Source organism: Pelobates fuscus, chromosome 3 (genome assembly GCF_036172605.1).
Source record: "Pelobates fuscus isolate aPelFus1 chromosome 3, aPelFus1.pri, whole genome shotgun sequence".
Lineage (NCBI taxonomy): Eukaryota > Metazoa > Chordata > Amphibia > Anura > Pelobatidae > Pelobates > Pelobates fuscus.
In genome coordinates, this window is record NC_086319.1 from 318,794,981 (window position 1) to 318,817,121 (window position 22,141).

The 22,141-nt window shown below is 41.8% G+C and overlaps 1 protein-coding gene across 1 annotated transcript in view; it reads right to left on the minus strand.

Annotated features, from left to right (window-relative positions):
- LOC134603182 (aminopeptidase N-like) overlaps positions 1-20,430 on the minus strand; it is a 59,212-nt gene extending 38,782 nt beyond the window's left edge. The window contains exons 1-5 of the mRNA XM_063448915.1: positions 19,780-20,430; positions 18,246-18,388; positions 10,266-10,408; positions 736-865; positions 328-482 (exon numbers count right to left, since the gene is read on the minus strand). Of these exons, the coding sequence (XP_063304985.1) occupies positions 328-482; positions 736-865; positions 10,266-10,408; positions 18,246-18,388; positions 19,780-20,402 (1,194 nt within the window). The 5' untranslated portion in view covers positions 20,403-20,430. The remainder of the gene's footprint in view (positions 1-327; positions 483-735; positions 866-10,265; positions 10,409-18,245; positions 18,389-19,779) is intronic.
- Between the last annotated feature and the right edge of the window lie 1,711 nt (positions 20,431-22,141).

Below are 22,141 nucleotides of genomic sequence, written 5' to 3' on the forward strand. Positions count from 1 at the left end.
GTGTTGACTTGTCTCTGTTTAAATCCTGCCATTTTTCACAGACATATACATATCAGAAAATGCTGTCACATTCAGAGTGACAGAAAAAAGGGAAATAAAACAGAACACCTTTGTAATAGAAGAAGTGTCAAAAATTATAAATCTGCTGCTTTACCAAGACAATGGCATACATTAAGAAACACATTTTTAGGGTGAAAAGGAAGCAAGAGGCAACAAAACTCAATAGATTTAATAGCCACCCCCTTTCAAAGTAAGCACCAAATATAAATAAATCTCCTTAGCACTCCAGGTAGTCTTGTGTCTACCCTGTATGTGTATGAAAGGTACCTGATGAGCAAGCTCATGTGCAATCACTGTGGCTACCCGTTCCTTGTTGCTGATCGATGATACGGCAGAATCAAATAGAAGAGCTGTCTCCCTGTATGTCACCAGACCCCAGTTCTCCATCGCTCCGTTACTGAAGTCAGGTATGGCCACCTGGTCTGCAGGACACAAATCAGGGTTGACATGAATAAACAAACAGTCAAATAAATATAACTACCATTCAGTAAAGCCAACCTTATACATAAATGCATAAACAGGCTAATAAGTACATAAATCATAAAATACCAGAATCATGTCACGTCTTATACGTCTGAACAAAAAAACTGTAGGAAACAGTAAGAATACAAAGAGCCACAATGTACATATATTCCTATGCTTCTTACTTTTAATTGAATGACATGATGATCATACCTGATTTTGGCAGAGGGTAAGAGATGTTATAATATTCAGCAAAAAAATCCAGAATGGGTTTTGTAATATTTAAAGCGTATTCTCCTTGTTTCTCATCTATAATAGCTTTCTTACGGCCCCAGATCTGAACCTACAGAACGAAAATTTACAGAATATATAACTTTTGCCCACCAAAAGATGTGCTGCTCCCTATCTGTTTACTACTTGTCCTCTTTAAATAATCATACTGTCTTGGACAGCACTGTGTGTCCTAATATTAATGATAAGTGTGTGCGTATATAACATAATTGGTACATCGTTTCTTTCTTTGCTTAAGCAGAAATATATACAATGTCATACAAGTGAAACTCTAAGGGGTGTTCGGCAAGTTCTAAATTTGTAGTCATCATGTCAACTGTCAGCATTTATGACAATTTGATGAGTTCATTAGGGCTGATGTTCTTTGTTTAAAACCATCTAAATTTTTCGATACAAAGAAAAAAATGGTCATAAAAATATTGTAGGAATATCTTAGGGTTTCATTTTTGACCTTCCAAAAATGAGCATGTAAATGAAACTTCTGTAACCATGAATTGCTAGCAGGTGCACAATGTAGCAAACAAATAAATAAAAAAAACAAGTGTGGAACACTAAGAACTCAATGCAGGAGTACCAGGATGCTTGTCCAATGTCCTCTGTAGTCCAGTTAGCTTTAATAGCAGAAATAGTTATAGAAATTCAGAAAATTGAGTGCTGTCCCAGCTCCACTGTCTGTGTGTGAGGCTGGCTAGGAAGTGGATCACTTCCCATCTGCCACTGACATCCTCTCCCACAGGAAATAAATTTCAGGACATGTAGGGGAGACACTGAGTGACGCACATTGTATAACAGCTATTGCAGCTCTAGGGTAATTCTTAGGAGACTGGCTGATCTATAGAAAATATGGGAGCAGGGCCGATCCTGGGCGGGTGCACGGGGTGCACTGCACACAGGGGCCAGGAGGTGGGGGTGCTGTGCGGAGCAGGCCAATGGTCTGTCACAAGGAGCCCAGAAGGTGGCCAGTTGGCCACTTAAGGGCACCCCCGGAGCGGCGTTTATTTATCAATGCAAAGTAGGCACCTGCTTATCCCAGAGGGCAGGTGCCTACTCTGCAGCAATATACAGGGCCGAGTGAGGAAGGTGCAGGCGACGGTTAGAAGAGAGGATCAACTGGGAAGTAAAGACGGAGCTCGCTGGGCCCCCTCTGCTGTGTACAGCACCTGGCTCTCTGCACTAATCCACCGGGCATCTCCCTGGCCACAGGTAAGAAGCAGAGAAGGGGATATAAAATAAAATATATTAAAATAAATGGGAAAAAAAAGCTCAGTTTTTCCCACAGAATGCTGCCCTTATTTCACACAACATTTACACACACTACACAAACACACACTCTGCATTCACAATCTACACACTACACACAGACACTGCATTCACTATACACACACTGTATCCACAATACAAATCCACACTCTGTATTTACTATACACACACGCACTATATCCACTGCACAAACACACAGTCTGCATTCACTACACACACTGCACCTAATAAACACAAACACTATATCCTCTACACAAATACCCACTCTGCATTCACTATCCACACACTGCCTCCACTACACACACACACACACACATACTCTACATTTACTATCCACACACTACATCCACTACACACACACTCTGCATTCACTATACACACACTGCATCCACTACACAAACATACACTCTGTATTTACCATACACACACACTGCATCCACTGCACAAACACACAGTCTGCATTCACTACACGCACTGCATCTAATAAACACAAACACTACATCCTCTACACAAATACCCACTCTGCATTCACTATCCACACACTGCCTCCACTACACACACACACACACACATACTCTACATTTACTATCCACACACTACATCCACTACACACACACTCTGCATTCACTATACACACACTGCATCCACTACACAAACATACACTCTGTATTTACCATACACACACACTGCATCCACTGCACAAACACACAGTCTGCATTCACTACACGCACTGCATCTAATACACTTCATTCTCTTTACACACTGCATCCATCACACACACATCGCATCCACTTTACACACACATTCTGCATCCACTTTACACACGCACTCTGCATCCACTAAGCACATTTCACATCCTCTATACACACACCATATTCAGCAGACACACTGCGTCCACTACACACACTGTATCCTTATGGGCGGACTCAATGTTGGGTTCTGGGGGCCTAGATCTTGAGCTATGTCAGGGGCCCCAAAAAATCTGATGGCAGCCCTGAGTGTGTGTCATTGAGAGTGAGTGCCAGTGTGTCTGTCAGCATGGAAATCCTTTGGGGTGTGAAAGCTTTGCGGTCACGCAGGGTGCCATAACATCAGAGGCGGTGGCCAACACACCTCGCAAGTTGGTGACACCAGCATATTAAATTTTAAATGATTCCCTGATGGTCCACTGGTGCGCACCAGCAGTAGGTGCAGTTACATCATATCCTCTCCCCCGTGGTTCCGGCGCTCAGTTAGTGAGTCAGAGCACATAGATTATCAGCCTGCGATCTGACAACATTGAAAGCCGGATCAGCGAAGGAGTGGGTATTATGATCTGAAACAACAGCACGTGCGTTTCTTGCTATTCACCACCGGACTGCTGGGCAACTGAAATAGGATACCACTGGATCACCAGGGTCATTTGAGGGGGCATTTGTGATCAAGCACTAGAATGGCGGGGCACTGCAGGGAAGAGTATCGCAACTTAGACTCAATAGAGTTAGTGGCTGCTTTAGAATGCAGCTTTGAAAACCTCCCAACCCTATAAACTCCCCCAGTATGTGGCTGGCAAAGGAGCTGCTGAGTGAAGGTGGTGTTACACCAGCAATACTCTGCTGAGTGAAACTACCTACCCTGTCACATAACCACACCTGAACACCAATTCAATTAACCTACTTTCAACCTACTATACATAAGCAGTCAGTGTGTGACTCTGTACCCGCTATTGATTACCTATGTATGTATGTATGGGGGGGTGTTTGTGATGTTATGTCTAAATATGTGCTGTGTGTCTTTTAATGTATGTGCCTGTGTTTTTTTTATGAATGTTTGTAACTGTGTTAATGCGTGTATGCCTGTGACTGGTTTGGTGTGCCTGTGTCCATGATGATGTGATGATGTGTGTCTGTGATGATTGTGATGGTGTGTGTTAATTCATGTCTGACAAGGTTATGCACTAAAACAATTGTCAGGAATTCAATGCTTTCAGTTTGATTATTCTTTCATCCACTTTGAAATCCACTATGGATTCCTGACAATTCTCACTTTTGTAAATAACCCTGTATGTATGTATGTGACTGTATATGTTGTTATGTGCCTCTGTATGTGACAGTGTGTGTCTGTGTATGTATGTGAATGTGAGCATGTCTATGCATGTATGAGATATGATCTGTGGATTTATATGTATGTGTATTAATTTGTGTATCGGGTGCATTCATAACTGAACATATACAAAATTATACAAATTAGTTTATTGAGATAATTGTTTAAGAGGACGTCACCAAGTCTAGAGCCGCTGCTGCACAGAGGGGAAGCAGGAATGAATGCCTGTCTCCCGAGCACTATACCCTAGGGACCCTAGCCTCCTCTCATCCTCTCGGTGCTCAAGAAAGCAAGGATGATCCATGGGGCCCCGGTGTGAAAACTGATCCGTGCCCCCCGCCCCCGGCGCTTACTCTGCGCGGGCCGGGGCCGCAACACATGGCGGCGGGCACCTGGTCGCAGGGGTCACAGGGCTGCGACCCCTGCGACCGCGGTATGTACGCCAGTGAATGCAGATACACATACACTTAAAGGACCACTATAGGCACTCAGATCACTTCAACTCAGTGAAGTGGTCTGGGTGCCAGGTCCCTCTAGTTTTAACCCTGCAGCTGAAAACAGAGCAGTTTCAGAGAAACTGCTATGTTTCACTAAGGGTTAATCCAGACCCTAGTAGCTGTCTCACTGACAGCCACTAGAGCCGCTTCTGTGATTCTCACTGTGAAAATCACAGTGAGAAGATGCTGGACGTCCATAGGAAAGCATTGAGTAATGCTTTCCTATGGGCAGTTTGAATGCACGCGCGACTCTTGCCGCGCATGTGCATTCGGAGCTGAGAGGCGGATCCCCAGCGCCAAGGGAGCCCAGTGCTGGAGAAAGGTAAGTGCTGAAGGGGTTTAAACCACACATACACACTCTCATGAACAGACGCATACACACTAACTAACAGATACACACATTTACTGACAGACACACACTCAGGGACAGACATACATACACACTTACTGACAGACAGACACACATACACACTCACTTATAAAACATACACTCTCACTGACAAACACACACTCACTTACAGACACCAAACAGACTCACTAACAGACACACACAAACTAACACACTCAGTAACAGACACACACAGTACCACACTCACTGACACACACACACTCTGACACTCACTACTCTAGCAGAAACACGCTTAATAACAGACCCACACAAACTAACACACACACTAACACACATACACACTGACACTCACTAGCAGACACACACTCAATAACAGACACACACAAACTAACACACAACTAACACACACACACACACAAACTAACACACACACACACACTGACACTCACTAGCAGACACACACTCAATAACAGACACACACAAACTAACACACACACTAACAAACACACACTGACACTCACTAGCAGACACACACTCAATAACAGACACACACAAACTAACACACACACTAACACTAACACACATACACACTCACATTTTTTTTTTTAAATTTAATCCCCCAGCCTCCCTACCTTTGGAAGTGCTGAGGGAATTCCATCTTTCCCTGGGGTACAGTGTTGCTGGTGGGTGGCCGGTCACTGCAGGCGGCGAGGGAGCATTCTCCCCTGAGCGCTCTATGCCCAGCTCCCTCACACGCCGCTTACTGATGCCACATATATCTGGAGATGTGGTCAACTCCTTAGTTTGGAGAACCACATTTTTTTTTTGCTTTTGTTTTGCCTTTTCTATCATTCAAAAGAAATGGAATTCTGTGACTGGAGTGCAGTCCCTTTTATTCAATATTGATGTGTTCAGTTTGTGATTATGGTTATGTCCGTATGTATATGTGATTGCATCTATGCATGTGACTGTATTTATGTGGGGTCAAAAAAATGGTTTAAAAGGGATTAAGAACACACAAGAAGAAACAGTGGGTTAAGAAACAAGACTGTAAAAGAAAATGAGACACGCAAGGTGGAAAGAAGGGATTAGGAGAGACATTAATGAAGAATCAAGAAAAACATAAAAGGGGTTGAGGAGGTGTGAAGTAACACAAACGTTTATTCTAATCTATTGGCATGGTAAGGACTAACCTGTTCAAAAACAGCTGAAATGGAAAAAAATATCCACTTAATTTCTTTTCAGATCAGCTATATTGTCCAAGTTATATTGTTTTGGCTTACATGGTGAAATACCTTTAGGTAGGTCAAGGGAAAGGGCCGGAAGGGGTGCTGTGAGGATTTTTTGCACATGGCGCCTAACAGCCTAAGGCTGGCATTGTCTGTCAGTGTATTTGTGTCTGTCAGTGAGCGTTTTTAAATCATTGAGAGTGTGTGTCTGTCATTGAGAATGTCTGTCGGTAAGTGTGTATGTGTATGTCTGTCAGCTTTTGTGTCTGTCAGTGAGTGTTTCAAATCAGTGAGATTGTGTATCTGTCATTGAGAGTGTGTGTCAATGTGTCTGAGTATGCTTCTGCCAGTGTGTGTCAAATCAGTGAGTGTGTGTGACTGTCAGTGAGTGTGTGTCTAGAAGGAGAGGTGGAGTCATTGAAAAGGGGAAGGGTTACTAAGATGACCACGCCCACCTGGGGGCGCCCCCAAATAATTCTGCACCGAGGCGTCTGGGACCCTAGGATCGTCCCGGTATAGGAGGGTGATAAGTTTGCAATTGACTCTTTAAACTCTACATACCCTAAATGCCCCTTTTCTCTTACCAGAAATGTAACCCTCTCAAAACCTAAAAAAATACCTAATTAATTTGTCCCATTTAGGCACTCAAAGCCTAGACCTCAAAATAAACCATTTGCTTAACTTCTTTTAAAATCTAAACACCTCATGTACCTCAAAAATATATTTAACCTAGCCCTAAACTCAATAATCCTAAATCACCCACTGTATCCAAATACTAAATTTAAGCCCACTCTAACTATAATACCAATACCCAACCTTTTATCAGTTGTGGTATTAACAGCCTTTATACTACAACTTTAATCCCTCTCAAGCTTGTATTCTTCTAAACACTAAACACCCTATGTAATCTAATTTTCAAGTTAATTCCTGTCTAATCTTAAACCTCTTTTACCGTAACCATTATAACATAATCTCTAACCCTGCGTGCATTTACACAGCTGCATACACTCACTATACTCACAGACTCAAACACAATACATTACAAGCAGAGCAGAAAAATGCACACCCAGTTATACATATCAAGTTGTCAAATATGAATATATCATTTTTAGACCTGCAATGTCAAGTTAATGAATTGATTATACTTACTTTAACTGCAGGTATATTATATTATATGTATCTGCTTTTTTAGGATGGGGAGCAAGCGTCACCTTAGAATTGTGTGTCTACAGGCAGCTTACCTATATACCCAGCCCTGTAAAAACTAGACAAAACTGTCTTCCACCGCCTCCTTTACATCATGTATGAGGCATAGAAGAGTCTTTTGCATCTCCTCTATGCCATTTGACAGCCCACCATTGGTAAATGAAGTTCAAAACAATTGAGTCAGAATTCAAAGCACTGCCATTTGCCTGCGAGGGGAGGGTTGTAGTGACCCTGACTTTTCCTTATGCATGTTAAGGTTTATAGGCTATTATGAAAAAGTTAACAATATTATTATTTTTCCAAATCACTTCCATACCTCTCCATTTTAGGTGCAAAGGGGTAACAGGGTGGAGGTGAAAGGTAAAGTTGAAGAAGCTAGGAAAATGGATGGGCTCTCCACCCTAATCCACGATAAAACCAAACACTTTGACATATTTTGGAACCCATGGCTCTTTGAATTCCCGATGCCTCAATAGAGGCTGGGCCCGGCAGAAGCCGCTGGTTACCAACTCTACCTCTGTCATGAACCCCAATTACTACTTCAAACTCCTCATTCTACCTCAGTGTTATCTTTCCTTTTCTCTACTTCTATCCCCCCCACTTACACGACACACTACCCCACCAACACAAGAACCTAAAAAGTTCACCCCCGCTCTCCACCCCCACATCCACAACCAGGATCAACCGCATTTCAATACAACCACAACTCTACCCTACCATCAAACTGTACCCTTTACCAGGCCACATAAGCTATCTAGGGGAAAATAATTACCCATCAAAACGGCCATTAACATGCAAACCCACTCCTGTTGCCACTTTTCTAACCCCTGACCACCAGCACATGACAGCAGACTCCAGCAAACGGGGCATTCACCGGTGGCTAATACTTAAGATCATCACCCCCACACCAACCAACATGAGAAAGGAAGTCACGGATGCCAAGTGGACATACCTAAGATGCACATACCTAGACTACTTACCCTAGTTCATTTATTAAAGTTAACGAACATTTAACCCCTTAAGGACCAAACTTCTGGAATAAAAGGGAATCATGACGTGTCACACACGTCATGTGTCCTTAAGGGGTTAAGTTACCTTGTCTCACCGACAAGAAATTTATTGTTAAATTTAGTTTTATCCAATGTCGTGAAACTGATGTCACGCCAATAGCCAAAACAGTCAAATGTACGCTGTATTATATATATGACTCTATGCTTTAAAAGTATATTATATCAAATGTATACCGAATACCTGTTATAAACTTTAAAATGCAAAAATAAAGAATTTAAAATATATGAATAACCATACCTTCACAAATGCCCCTTTTCATGAATGTGAGGAAACAAGAGGGGCAGATAATATTTTGGGTCGAGATCTATCTGTCCCTCTTTTCTAAACGAATGTCCCTCTTTTATAGGAGCTCCATATAGTTGGTGTGTCTGAGTGTCAGAGCTCCACAGCAATAATACTCACAGTAATAGTTACATAGTTACATAGTTAGATAGCTGAAAAGAGACTTGCGTCCATCAAGTTCAGCCTTCCTCACACCTGTTTTTTGCTGTTGATCCAAAAGGCAAAAAAAAAAAAAAACAACCCAGTTTGAAGCACAATTTTGCAACAAGCTAGGACAAAAAATTCCTTCTTGACCCCAGAATGGCAGTCAGATTTATCCTTGAATCAATCAGTTATTACCCTACATTGAAATCAGTATGTGTAAATAAGATACATAGATACATTGTTCTTGTTCTAAATTACATTTTAGTTGCATAAATCGTTATTAGAATGCCCCCTAAAATTTCTCAGAACAGCCCCGCTCCCAGCCACACCCCAACCCTAACGTTAAACCCTTCCTCTTTCTCTATTTGAAATCTGGCTGGGTATACAGAACCATTGTACTCTTCCCTCTATCACATTTGCTGTAATTTGCAAATACTCCCAAACCAACGCAGAATAAGAGTCTGCCCTACCCTTTCCCCTATCAGGGATAAAGAGGTTAATAATGGAAAGTTCGATGCCACATTTCCTCTGACTGTGAAGTTGCATCTACAATGAATACATCATTGAAATTACTATGTAAAGTACAGTTTCCAGGGGGAAACCTCGTAATGTAAATGGGCCAAAGTTAGACCTAATGTGAAAGATAGATAGAATAATGTCCAGTTTTCCTGGTTCTAAGTATGAAAAACATGTAATTAGTCATGGGAGTTTTTTTTAACGATTACATATAACAAAATTCAAGTAAAACAGAATATTTTCATATTTAGCTTTAGCACGCCTGATCAAATAATACCCAGATGTCTTCATAAACAGGTAATTAAAAAAAAAAATACTATTCTGTGTGCCACAGTGATTTACAATGATAGAGGAACAGTAACTTGTTGCGTCTTAGTTTTGTGATTTATTGTCCGTCTCTTAAGATGAGAGAAGGAGGATTCCAATTATGCCTTGCTCCTTGTTATAGAAAGCCCTGCTTAAAGTGGTTTTAGAGTATTTTACAATGTTTGCTTGCTGATATACAGTGAGCTCAAGTTGTAGCAAATGCAATTTTAAAAAAAAATATCACTCAGACTTTGTTTCAATGGATACATTCAGAGGGGCATTTTGTTTAAGTTTTAGAAGATGAGATAGTTTTCGAATCCGTAATCGCAATAAAAAATGCAAATTTGGAACAATAGTTGTAATATAACTAGATTGCATTTACCACATAGCTGATACTGGGATTTATTTATGTATTTATTTATTGAGTTATTAGATTAAACTGTTTTATACAAGTTTTGCAATTCAATTAAAAATTTAGATTTTGTGAATAACCTGTATCAACTAACTTACCCCAATAGTATCACTAGTTCCTGCATCACCAATTGCTTTAAACTGAGACACTATAAATGCCACGAGGTACGTGGGCATTTTGACGCTTTTATCAAAAACAGTTTCAGTCCATTGTTCACCATCTTCTGTTATATTAGTTTGCCCTACAGAAAATAAACATTAGTGTCAGAGAAACACTATAAATCACAACATACAATTGAAGATTATGCTAGCTTTAGTGTACTAATAATCTTAATTTTAATAATGACAGGAGGCGAGTATTTTGCATATCTCTCTTTACTAACTCCATACAGCAGTAAAGAAACACATAGAAAAAAGAACCAATCACAGGAGAGCAGGATGTACATTAGGCAATGTGACCTTATAATTTCCTCTTTCAGAAAGCGACAACAAGCAGAAGTAAATATATAGCAAACAATAAAACGAATAAAAACTCCAAGTTCCCATGTGCGAAGGAGCAAACTTACAAAGAATTCTATACGAACAACGAAAAAGAGTTCAGGGTTAAGACAAATCCAAAGGATAAAATCTCCAATAGTTTCACGTGATGCCAATTATCTTCAGAGATGAATCACACTGAAAAGAGAATGCGTGACGGTTTAGACATAGTCACGAACATGTAACTGCAATTAAAGTACCACCTAACATCCCATTGGAGAATATAGTAACTATAATCTGATAACTGAGTAATTGTAATGAGAACTCTAATGAGGATTCCATATTAATGGAAGTACAAACATATCATATAAGCACCAATGTGAGAGGCAAACCTACCTTAGCCCCTGATATCTGCAAAGCAAACTAATAGAAAGGGTGGGCAGCAAAGCGGGGGGGGGGGGGGGGGGGAATAATCGCCACCTGTCATTATTAAAATTAAGATTAATAGTACACTAAGGCTAGCATAATCTTCAATTTTACCACATGACAGGAGGCTTCGTATTTTACATTTTTAACGCTGAGAAAAGATTATAGAACTAAATAAGAGTCCTGCGGTGTGCCAAGAGACCCAGTATTCGGCGTTGTGTGGAGGTCTTCCCTGTTGAGCACCCACGTATACACCATCTAACAGGAAATTATACAAGACCAAGTCTGACCGTTTGTCAGCAGGATGTTTAGTCCCGTAGAGTGAAAGGAGAATGACCTCCACAACTCATAAGCTGAAGAGTTATGACATTGGGTAGTTGGTATCCTAGAGGATCCTAGTCCCTTGGGTGTCCTCAGGTAGTGATACGGGCTGCAGTTCCGTCTCCATCCTCACATAAGGGATCAAGATGCAGGACCGAACCAGACAGGCTGGGAATGTCCAGATGTAGGGGTAGGGTCATTGCATCCCTGGGTTCCCAGATTCCCAAGAGGTCCCCAAGTTCGCTGACCTGCCAAGAAACCCCTAAAGTGGGTCCAGGTCCCCAAGTAGCCAACCCTCCCGGGATAGAAGATGTGAGTACTCTACGGCTCCGTGAGGAATTGTCGGTCATGAATGTAGCAGGAGAAGATCCTCGCCTGCTCGAGAATTTCTGTAGACCTTGTAAGCATCAGAAGCATAAGTCCTATGGGGAGGTCCAGTCAGACGGAGTGCGATCACCATCTTGCCTCAACTTATACTGTGACTAGTGGTAATATCCAAATCAGTCGGCCCCTATGAGATGTGTCTCCCCCGGGTGACGGGTTGATCTTCTGTGAAGAAGACGGGAATAGAAGGAGCCGGTTCTCGGATGAACGTGGGTGTTGACGAGTTTTCAGTTCCCTGGAGTGATATGAATGAGGTTCTCCCAGAAGAGAGTGTCTCATCTTCCCCACCTGTATTCATTACTTCTTTTGGTAGTTTATCAGGGCCCACCAGGCTCTGAGCTACTGGATCGGGAAGGAGAGGATATCCCCTGAAAACTGGGTAAGGTGGTCGAGCGGGAAGGAAGAAGACCGTCCTGACGTGTCGTTAGGTCCTGAACGCAAGTTGGTTAACTACGTGAAAGTGGTCTTCCCCAGGATTGAGTGCCTTTCACCTAGATGTGGTGAAATCCCCTGTGGATGTAGTAGGAGGTATATTGATGGTATCTGTGCGTACCGTCTTCTCTGTCCGCTTATCTGGAGCACTATTGGTTGACTCTCGCTCTATATGGGTAATAGAGCTAGCTCTATTAACCATATAGAGCGAGAGTCAACCAATAGTGCTCCAGATAAGCGGACAGAGAAGACGGTACGCACAGATACCATCAATATGGCCCAGAAGTGGTCGACGACCGGCTCTGTTGCCAACCGGTTCCAAAGAATCCCTTGTAAAGGTAATTGTATAACACCTCCCACCTAGGGGTTTGGGCCCTTATAAAAGCCGTGGAACCCTTGCGTCTCTAATAAGTTCCCTTCTGAACTTTGTGCCTTGTGCCTGGGGTTCCGACTATCTTGGAGCCCAGTACCGCCAACCATCCGTCAGTGCGGAGGAGTGCTGCTATGGGCATCCTATTGGAGAGGCCAACACTGGGGTTTCCTGCGAGGAGCATAAACAGTTTTTTGAGTCCATATACCCAAGTTGCATGCCCGTTCCCGGATGATGTTTGGCGGCGTCTAGCATCGCCCATAGTAAGGTCGGGAATCCTGAAAAACCTCCTCCGTTGGTCACTAAAGTCGTCTGAGCCATTCTGACCGGCATGGAAAGGCATGGGTTTGTCCGACCGTCAGCGGATATGGACATTCTAAGCAAGAGGCATTACGTTGTCAAGTAGGTTTATCGTAGTAAGGGATACCCCTGTGTAAGGCACAAACCAGTATTCAGGCACAGGATGCAGGTCAAACAGATCAGTCTACTATGACAGTGTCATACCTCCTCGTGGCCCACGCTGCTCCGGTCCCGCCGCCCGCTCTGCTCCTCCAGGCTGCCGACTTCCGACTGACAGCGCACGTGCGGCTTGCCGCTGAACATTTAAAGCTATACTACCATATTTGCTGGAATCCTGGTAAACCTTTCATAATCTCTCCTATTCACTTCCCTAGCCTATCAGATCTCTCTTAACCCTATTTATACCTCCCTCCTACATCACTTCCTTGCCCTGACGTGGTCTATTGTAGCCCGAGAGTGCGTTCTGTATACTTGTGTCTTTCCTGGTATCTGACTTCGGCTTGTCTCTGGTTATCCGTTATTTCTGGCTTCCTTGACCCTTGGCTTTGTTTCTCGTTTATTCTTCCGTCTCCTGAACTGACCTCGGCTTGTCTGATTTTTCTGTTACTCTCTTTACTTTATTCACGTTAAGTCCGGCCACTTTAAGGACCGGTAATACGTCTAGCCTGGGTTGCCTTTTAGTCCTATAGTTAGCGTGTAGGGGAACCTAACCTTGACAGACAGTAGGCAGTGTTCACGGAAACCCTTGCGGGTCTTATTCCCAATCGTGGCCAAATAAAACAGACTGGGGCTCACCCAGTACATAGAGGTTGCCATAGCATTGCCTCCGCTCAGCAGCACCGTGCAGCGCACGTATAGTGGGGGCTCAACCCGGGTGCACAGGGTATGAACCCTTAAGTGCTGGCCATCGCCCTGATAGAGAGTGTCAGTCACCTCTTCCATTATTAAATTCACCTCAAGGGGAATATATCGTTAAGTAGGCGGCTCGGAACTCCTGTTCAGCGGTTGTAACCGCATGCCTCTGTTCAGCATTTTAGTGCAGCGCACGCCTAGCCGGGCCTGGTGCATAGGGCGTGGGCCTTTAACTGCAGGCCGCAGAATAGGTACAATGCATAAACCCGTCCCGTATCATGATTCATTATCAATGGAGGTATTCCTTCAGCTGAAGGTAGAGGCTGTTGCCGTAAGACTTCCTTCGGTCGGGTAGTGTGACTCGCCTATCGTAGGGGTCTCACCCCGAGAGCACCGGGTCTGAACCTGTAAGTGCCGCTCCCAGATCTGAAGTTCGGGTTTTCAATCCTCAAGCTCGCTGTTGAGAGGGGTAGGAGTAGAAGCAGAAGTGCTGTAGGGGGCTCACCCAGGTTGCACAGGGTATGAACCCATCAGTGCTGGCCATCAGCCTGATAGAGAGTTTCCTACAGCTCTTCCAATAATTAATGCACCGCCATGGGGGATATTCTGCGCTGAAGCTTGCTACTCTGTCCCCTTTTTAGCCGAATAGATTGGCTTATACCTAGTCAGAGATCACCTCAGGTGCACGGGGTATGTAACTGTCAAGCGTGGGTCGTGGCCAAATAAAACAGACTGGATGAGAGCACAATCCGCTTCATTGTGTGCAATGCACCATGCAGACCCTAGCAGGGTGTAGTAGTGTGCAATTTATTGTCTCAAAGTATCAAAACAACCCCAGCAGCGTGTGTGATATGCAGTAGTGTGCACTTATTGTGTGGAATTTATTGTCTCAAAGTACCAAAACAACCCCAGCAGGGTGTGTGATATGGGGTACCCCAGCAGGGTATCTGTTGTAGTGTAAATAATGCCAGTGGACCCCAGCAGGGTCTGTATAAATGACAGTAAGGTGTAATAAAACCAGCAGGGTGTTCTGTATTTGTCACTTAGTGTTGTCAAATTGTCCCAGCAGGGCAAACCACAATATTGGGATTTGTATAACTGGGCCTCACCCAGGATCACAGAGGTGGCCACAGGGCAACCTCCAAAAATCAGCACAGTAATAGGGGCAGCACCCCAGGCAGGCACAGGGTAATAACCCCTTTAGTGCCTAATATGGCAGTAATGAGACAAAAGTAACTGACCTCTAAGGGATAATAGGATATAGCACTAGCTCTAAGCTCCGTCGTCTGTCGTGTTCTGACAGGTAATCTTAAGTGATAGGGGTCATCCCTTTGAGCATCCATTACCAGACATAGAGTCTTGCTGTAGATTCCTGAACCCTGATCCAGGTGATATCCCTTCAAATCTCCCATCACTGATATGTACTTATACAGTACCATCTTGATAGTCGGTGTCCAAGGGTGCTATCCCTTTAAGGAATTCAAGGGTGATATCCCTTTAAGGATTTGGTATCCCTTTTAAGTAGTTCCAGGGTGGTATCCTTCTAAGTAGTACCGAGGTGGTATCGGTATTTAACGAGTTCCCTCTAAGGGTCCAAGAATGGTATCTTTAAGGAATTTGAGGGTGCTATCTCTTTAAGGAGTTTTGGGGGGTGATACCCCTTTAAGGTTCCAGTACCTCAAACCACTATACATGAGTACGACTCAAATCTGTAAATAATAGGCCAGTTAGAATACTTACCTTTGCATGGATTCGGGTTAAGGGGTCCAACGTCCGTGTCAGAGCTTCGTGAGCCACGAGAGCAGCTAGGCTACCAGACAGCCCAGGTATAAGTTACTCTCGAGCGCCGAAATCGTGGTGGGCGAGAGTAGCAAAATGGCCGCCCATAATCTCGCGAGGCGCGAGATTAATGATGTCCACCGAGGCTAAAGGAGGGGGAACATGTCCCTGGAGTCTCGGTAGATGCGGGATCAAAGATGGCCGCCGCATCATTCTCGGGCTACCTCGTGGTCAACCCACAGACTGCCCTGCACCAAGGTAGTGGATGTTGGAAAGCATCCAGCACATTACCGGGTGTACGGTATGGGGCAGCCTGAGAGAGCGAGGGCAGTGAGTCTGGCCATCCCCCTGAGGGATGTAGGAGGAAGGGGTCGAACGGATAGGCCGGAAGAAGGGGTTAATTCCTGGGAGCCGGCGGGAACCGCGGGATGGAAGGGGTTAAGCCCCAGCCAGGCCCAGAATCCCTACGAGACCCTGGGGAGAAGGAGGAAAACGGGGAAAGAGGGTCCCCAGATGCCCCAGGTATAGAAGGAAAGGAAAATCACCAGAAAAGTCATGATACATATGGTATAAAGTACATCTACCATAACTATACATAAAACCTATTAAGTCAATAATAAAATTTACACCTAACACCTATTAAATCCATGTTATAAAATACATATGACATCTATTAAATACATATAAAGTACATATAAACTTAGCAAAACAAAGGATGAAATGCCTATAAAACTGATCAATTACAAGTGATATTAATCACAACTAAAGGTTATGAAATAAGGATAACGTTAAATCAACATAATATCTATGAAATAACATAGAAAAAACACAGCTGCACATAGTACAGAAGCACAGCAAGAACATACAGCAAAGTATATAAAAAATATAATACAGAAACAACCTCAAAGAGGCAATAGAAACATAAAGTAATGGAGAAGAGTAATACTCTGACCTGTCTGCTTGATGGAGCAGTAAAGAAAGAGGAAATGACAAGGTCACATCCTGCTCTTCTGTGATTGGTTCTTTTTTCTATGTGTTTCTTTACCGCTGTATAGAGTTATTAAAGAGAGATATGCAAAATACGAAGCCTCCTGTCATGTGGTGAAATTATAAAACAAAGCTTTATGTTCGCTCAAATATATTAGTATGCAGAAATGGATTTTGATAAAGTTTTAGAAAATCAGAAAAACATATTAAATAAATACTATGGCAAGAAATATACAGTGAAAATTGGGAACATGAAATAATCTTGTACGGAATTTAGGAGTGCCAAGATGAACTTGTGAGCTCTAATATTGTAAATGTTTGCAATCACCACGGACCGTTTGCAGCTAACCTATTCTCATAATTATTTTGCTAAATTTGGAGTTCTTCCTAGCTTCTCCTATATTGCTTGTCCATGAGCAATTTGGTCCCTTTATACTGTTAGTGTGGTTTCCTGTGGTATACTGTGTTAGTGTGGTTTTAATAATCAATCGGCTTTCTCTCCCCACACCTCGATTCCTTTCCTGTAACTGTCATCAAAACAACACTAAGCCCTCAATGAACACTATCCTAGCAGCCTACTTTTCTCCCCTACCCTTACCTTTTGTGTCACATTACCCCACTCCCTCTAGCATGTAAGCGCATTGAGCAGGGCTTTCAATCCCTCTGTTCCTGTGTGTCCAAATCATCTGGTTACAAACACATGTCTGTTAGTCGACCCATTGTACAGCGCTGCGGAACTTGTTGGCGCTTTTTAAATATTGAATTGAAAGAGTATGCGCTTAGTAGATCGGTCCCATAGAAATTCTAATGGGTTCCAATACAAATATATTAGCAATATTGTGCAGAGCTTATATATCTACACACACTTCCCCAGTGGTGTGCAAGATATTTGTAGAGTATTAGATAGGAATATACCAATAAACATTAATTGTATAAAATAATCAAAATTGATGATGTTTTAAAACACGGGTATTCCTAACTATTGCTATAAATAGCTGCTAACACAGTAAAAATAAGTGATAATGAGTACCAATAATCACTAGATGATGCAACAGAGTCAGTGATATAATATCGTTGCATCATCTAGTGATTATTGGTACTCATTATCACTTATTTTTACAGTGTTAGCAGCTATTTATAGCAATAGTTAGGAATACCCGTGTTTTAAAACATAATACATTTTGATTATTTTATACAATTAATGTTTATTGGTATATTCCTATCTAATACTCTACAAATATCTTGCACACCACTGGGGAAGTGTGTGTAGATATATAAGCTCTGCACAATATTGCTAATATATTTGTATTAGAACCCATTAGAATTTACTATGGAACCGATCTACTAAGCGCATACACTTTCAATTCACTATTTTAGGAATAATCTTTTATGTGTTTAGCAGCTAATAATGTACCGGTATTATAGTTTTACCATTATTCTTCATATTTTTAGTATTATTTGCACTTTTTTGTTTAGCAATTTTAACTCTATTTGCTTTATAAATATTAATAATAATCATAATGATAAACTCTTTGTATCTTTATAACATATGACTCACTGTGAGTTTTTTTCACGTTTTTTTTTTTTTTTAATATTCACACAATGTGCAACATATTCCTTTAGTAGCGTGAAAGCAGACTTGGCATCCATAATTTTATGCATGGTCACCTGTCATGTGATTTATCAGACCAATCGCACAGATATATGTACTTTTACAAATGATTCTTGTTATAATAAGCACAGTCACTTACTGATAGGATTCATGTTTGATAGAGCCACATAGTCTGATTTGTGTACGATGGTGATGTTGAAAGTGGCTTTCAACGCTGGTTCATCAAAACAGGGAAATGCCTTTCTGGCATCCGCAGCCTGCATCTGTGTGGTAGCGATAATACTATCACAAACAAAAATATGTTAGCTAAAAGAGACCCTGTTGTATCATGTGTGCACTACAAACATCTCAAAATATTGTGCAAAACATCTAAACTAACTATATATCTGTACACATACATTATGGTTACTGATCCAGATTGTATAGACTTGTGGCTCTCATTTATATACTTTATGTTACTGTTGATATGGGGATTTTTAGATTTTATATTGCTTATAGTTATATTGTTAAAAATGGCAACGTTACAACAACAGTGTTAACGGAGGAGGTTAGGGTTAGATTAGGTTTAGGGGTGAGATTAGGGTAAGATTGGGTTTGGAGTTAGGCTAAGGTTAGCGACACTCTGTAATATTAAGTAGTCTGTAGGGAATAATTTATTATGTATATATGTATGAGGCAAAAGTCCCATAGCTGCAATTAAGAGGATTTCATTTTAAAAAATATTGGCATTTAAATGTCACATAACTTAATAACGTTAACAGTGACACCTAAATGTCTCTACTTGTAGCAACATTATTTTAACTCTTTCTATAATAAACCACCTACTTTGAAAGGGGGAACAGCAGAGTTTACATTAATGTAAGTTTAGAGGTAGTTGGGGAGGGTTGAAATTACAGGGAATTCAAGATTGGTACCCACCTTCATATTGTTGTGGATAGTCCAGTAGCTCATACAACTCTCAGACAAGAAGAGCTTAATTGGCCAAATTGACACCACATACAGAAGATTTTTGGGGCAAAGTTATCAACATGGGTCAATCAAAAATATAATTATGTGGACTGCACATTTAGCACTTTTCCCTCAAGTTACTCTTCCATAATGTAACTAGAAAACTCTGAATGTATATATTTCTGGTACATTTCTTGCTAAACAAATGTATCACCAATGACACCAGGGGTTCTAACATACAAGGTTAATTAGATAATACTATTTCTCAAACACAAACTGATGTTCTTCTCAGCAAATACACAATGCCCATTGGTTACATCACTTGTTTATTTTTCCCAAATATTTTGAATGATTATGGTAATGTATTATAATATATTATTATATAATACGGCCTCATTGCATGGTTATTAATTTCCTTCTTTTAAGTGCTGTTATGTAATATAACTCATTAACCATGTTGAAAATGCAAAATAGAGAATACTAAATAAGGAAAGCTTAGTATTTACCAACATGACCTTACATATAGCCTCCTGGGGTAGCTTCCATGTTACACACCATTGGTTGGAGAGGTGCAAATTATAGTAACCTTAGCCCCTCTTGGCTAGACAAGTTATCTTTCGATCATGGGATCCGTAGCTGTGTAACAGCTGGAGAAATACATGTTGGCAACTAATAGCTAACACTGACGTATCTTATTGTGAGGTTTAATCATTCTAAAACCTTACTTGGTTACTCCATCCTCCACATATTCACTCCGGTAAAATCCAGCCAGGTCATCTACCAGCTCCCCGACAAACTCAGTGTACAAAGAGTAATTTTTGCCAACTTCCAGGGGGTTAGACACATGTAGCACCAGATACTGTGTTACTGGCACCTCTTCTATCTTAGACACAGTTAGAGCATTCCCAGAACTATCCCTAAGAATAGCTTTGGGATTTGTGGTGAAATTGAGCTTGTTACTGTGGATAATGACAAGGTTGGTTGCTTCTTCACACGTAAAGAAAGCTTCACTTTTTCCATGAAACACATAAAGTCCTTCAGCATTCTTCTCTAGAACTGGCCTTAGTCGAACATCATAATGATATGGTTTCAGGGTTTTTGGAAGCCGGTATTTGTTCCATGGTTCATCAGATGGAGGAGTGGTGGTGGTGGTGGTGGTGATGGAACTAATGGGACTGGTGCCAGATGTAGTTGTGCTTGATACATCTGGAGGATTTTGTAGGTCATAATTTTTTGCCTTTTCTTGAGCATACACTACTGCCAGAGCTATGACAGTAGCTACAGCAGCTACAGAGAAAACAATGCCAACAATAGCAACAATCTTGCTGACATAAAATCCTTTTGCCATTGTGTTAGGAGAAGGTAAAAAAGAATGGAGGAGCCGGCCTTTATATTATTACCTCAGTTTGTAAGGGAAAGGGGTCGTGCCTGTGTAAAGTCAACTGGTTGAATATTAACTGTGTGGAGCAAAGGTTGCAGGAAGATCAGATTAATTACATGTTCGAATTTTGTCACGAAGAATGGAACTCTATATCACCTGTAAGAATTAGGGGCCTCATAGACAACATTTACAAAAGACTGCACGCTGTCATTGATGCTAAAGGGGACAATACATGGTATTAAGAACTAAGGGTATGCAGACTTATGAACAGGAGTCATTTAATTCTTTTCTTTGTTGCCATGTTTTGTTGTATGATCGTGCCCTTCTGTTATAACCTACAGTTGAATATAAAATATAAGAAATAAAATGAATGTGTTTTGCCTGCTCACTCATGTTTTCTTTAAAAATGGTACATGTATCACCAATTCTCCAAGGGTATGCAAACTTTTAAGCACAACTGTACTATTATTCCCATTCCCTTTTTAGTAGATATTCATATTTAGTCGTTTTAGGTATATCTGTCTTACTTCTACATATTGTTAGCTTTACGTAACTTTTTAAGTGACATAATGTCTTTCACTAGTTTCAATGGGGGCATATGTGGCTATTTTGGAGGAATCTGTAGGTTTCCCATAATCTGAAAGTGAGTGGCAGAGGGTGTTTTAGAAAAGTTCAAATTTGATGACAAGAGCTTGCCACACACTTATGCACTCAATCTGTGAGATAGGAGGGATACTGAAAAGGATATGACAGACTATTACTCAGCAGGGTCAATCGGTTCATATTGTCACATGGCATGTGCTGCTATGTATAGATAAATCTTTCTTTTCATAGATAAATCAGTTGAGTAAGAGTCTGTGGAATCTCAGAACTTATTCCCATCTCCTGTACTGTGAGGTGGGCTAAATAGTACAGCGATCCCCAGGTAACTCTATTAACAGGCAGAAACCCTAGAGGCCAATTATTTAGTGATTATTAGTTTTTTTCAGAATATGGTTTTAGGAGTGTTCAGGAAGAAATCTCTAAAATGACTCTGAATCTTTCAATCTCATTCAGGTATTATCAAGCTAATCTTGGGCCATTTCAGATCAATTAAGAAAGGTTTACATTTATGATATATATAGTGAGGCCTTCATTTCCGAGTGGGCTGCTTTGTGGTTTTCGCCCCTCTATTGGTGTGTGTGTTGTGTCCCATAGTACATTGCAGAGTAATCATATTAGGTAGCGTTTAAGTAAACATCGTCAACATTAGCAAAATAGAAGTGAAACATTAAAGATTTGAAGGTTTATAGTGTAAAGTCACAGATGAGAACCATGAAATCAGCGGTAATATGGTCGGGCAGTCTTTTTGGCTTAATTTCCCGTGCCCCCAACCGGCTCTCAGGTACCCGTCGTGTGTGCCCTCTGTGCTTTAAATGTGGTGGAGGGCGAGGTGGGGGCCCCGGAGGGCTGGAATGATTGGACTTTGGCCATGTTCCAGAAGTGAGGGGGTTGCTGTCTTGGGGCTTGGTTGGTGCTTACCGGGTTCGTCGGTAGTCCCAGCGCAGTTAGCACTGAGTCCATTTCCGTCAGGTGGGTTGTTGCGCCCCATGGGAGATAACCAGGCTCCTGGGGAATGCCCATCGATATGGGATGGAGTGTTGGCGGAGCGTGGCTGTCAGTGGCTTGAGCCGGCTTCTCCATATCACTATGGGCCTGGACAAGTC